Source organism: Mus caroli, chromosome 4 (genome assembly GCF_900094665.2).
Source record: "Mus caroli chromosome 4, CAROLI_EIJ_v1.1, whole genome shotgun sequence".
In the NCBI taxonomy this organism is placed as follows: domain Eukaryota; kingdom Metazoa; phylum Chordata; class Mammalia; order Rodentia; family Muridae; genus Mus; species Mus caroli.
The window spans coordinates 124464798-124467132 of NC_034573.1; the positions used below are offsets into that span (position 1 = coordinate 124464798).

The 2335-nt window shown below is 47.8% G+C and overlaps 1 protein-coding gene across 2 annotated transcripts in view; it reads right to left on the reverse strand.

The window, feature by feature from the left end:
• Positions 1 to 2335, reverse strand: part of Maco1 (macoilin 1) — a 53307-nt gene that overhangs the window by 3650 nt on the left and 47322 nt on the right. For both annotated transcript variants that reach the window (XM_021160173.2, XM_021160175.2), the window contains one exon: positions 1522 to 1696. In XM_021160173.2, coding sequence (XP_021015832.1) covers positions 1522 to 1696 — 175 coding nt within the window. The remainder of the gene's footprint in view (positions 1 to 1521; positions 1697 to 2335) is intronic.

Here is a 2335-nt window from a genome sequence, read left to right on the forward strand (position 1 = left end):
GGTTGTGAGCCACCATGTGGTTGCTGGGATTTGAACTCTGGACCTTTGGAAGAGCAGTCGGGTGCTCTTACCCACTGAGCCATCTCGCCAGCCCCGCTGGAAACCTTTTCAAGGACCTGTCCCTGAGCCACAGACACAGTAGCCTCTGTTCAGTCACCTGCCCCCCCCCCCCCCGCCCCCCCAGCCTCTTAGGTGGCTTTTACCAACTCCTTAGCTTCTCCAATTCTAAACATCTCCAGGCAAGGCTGAAGTTCCCAATGACTGATGGCTATGCCTCACCTGGGTGTCAGAGGAGCACCTACCAATCAGTGCCCCAGAACAAAGGCACTCCCTCCTCATGCTCCAGACCTGCTTTGCTTTTCTGCCTTGTTTCCAGTACTCTGATCCCAGCTCTTCTACATACACCATCCTCCTGTCACCCTACACTTCCTTTTAGACAAGAGACACCACCAGTTTCTGAACTGGCCTCTGCCTCTGCTCCATTCTCCTTGTCTCTCATGCAGCCACTGGGAGAGCTGCTCTCCCTGGAGACCTGGGACCACTCTCCTTCAGTGTGCTACATTCACAGTCCCTTTAACTTCCCCTCTTTTCTGTTAGCCAAGCCTGGGGCTACCAGACTACTCCTGGACAACCCCAGTGCTTCCCCCAGCCTGGGTTGCTCCCTCATGAGCTGCGCTCCTTCTCAGCATGCTCTGCTCTCAGGCGTCATCCCACAAGCTCCTGCCTGCACCACAGGCTCTCCAGTCTCCCATCTCCGCCACCCTTTCTCCCTGGCCTGCCTTAGTGCGGTTATTCTCAAAATATAGCCAGCCTCCACACGGTGCACAGCACACAAAAGCACCAGTGCATCACTGCCTTCTGTAGTAAGCACAGTGGGGCCTGCGGTGAAACCTGCGTGCAGTAGAAATCTCACAAGATGAATGGTAACACAGAGGAGAATGCCAATATTTTCTATAAGTCATAAAGTATTTTTTTTGTTTTTGTTTTTCGAGACAGGGTTTTTCCTTGTCGACCTGGCTGTCCTGGAACTCACTCTGTAGACCAGGCTGGCCTCGAACTCAGAAATCTGCCTGCCTCTGCCTCCCAAGTGCTAGGATTAAAGGTGTGCGCCACCACTGCCTGGCTAAGTCAGAAAGTAAATAAATATAAATGTAAGACAGTGACGCTCTTCTCGTTATTTGAAAATAGTTATTTTCATAAATTGCCATTAATATTAGTATGTAATATTTGACCTCACTGTAAAAGGATTACCAGATGTTTTCCTTTACAGTCAGGTAGACACAACTCTACTATCTATGTGAACTAAGTGCCCCACGCACTCAGTCATCTCAAGCATGTTCTCATCTCAAAATGCTGCAGCATCAACTGATGTGACTCCGAATCTCAACACTACTCAGGCACCAAACAGAGTAAGGAAAACTCTGAGGTGCCATGCGGTTCAGAGCTCTAAGGGGAGGTCCGTTCTATGTATCACTGTGACCTCTAGGTCCTACCATCCCATGTGGGCCCCTGCTTTCCTACCCTGGGCAATCTCCAGCTGCCGCTTTGCATCACCAAGTGCAGAGAACAGGTCCAGCTTGATCCTCGTCTCTGCGCTGAGGCTGTTCTCTAGGTGTTGCGTTTTGTCTTGCATGGCGGAGAGGGCTGACATCAACACCTCAGTGTCCTTCTCGTTTTCTTTGTACTTCCGAAGCTCCTGTCAACAGGTTGAGACAGTGATGTTATGGGGCAGTTTTGGCATGAATGTATATAATAAACTGGCTTGAACTCACAAAGTAAACTCCAGTCTTATTGACCTGGCCATTAGGACAGAGAATCCTGATACCTTGTGTGTTTACACTTTGTTCTTAGGAATGTACACGAAATGCCCAGACAAGACTCAAATCCTCAAAGGTATCTATCCGGGGGCAGTATGGAGCACAAAGCTGGAGAACAGTGGTATCTGCTCCCAGGTCTCTTGCAAGACTTACTCAGAGCAGAGACCCCTCTTCTTAGCTACTTGCAAACCATGCCTTATTCATTAGTCACATTTGTAAAAATGTGCCCTAAAATTACAAAAATATTTGCTATTTTGATAAGGCAAACTGTAGGAAAGCCCATTTATAATAACTGTTAATACAGTCAGTAAATGTTGAACTTGTTTCTTTCTTTTCTTTTTTTTTTCTTATTTTTTTGCCTTTTAAAACATGGTTTCACAACGTAAACAAGGCTGGCCTGCAACTCACCGTGTAGCTCTCACTGGCCTTGAGTTCACAGAGATCTGCCGGCCTCAACCTTTAAGTGCTGAGGTGGAAGGCATATGCAACCATGCCTGGCATACTTTATTATTATTATT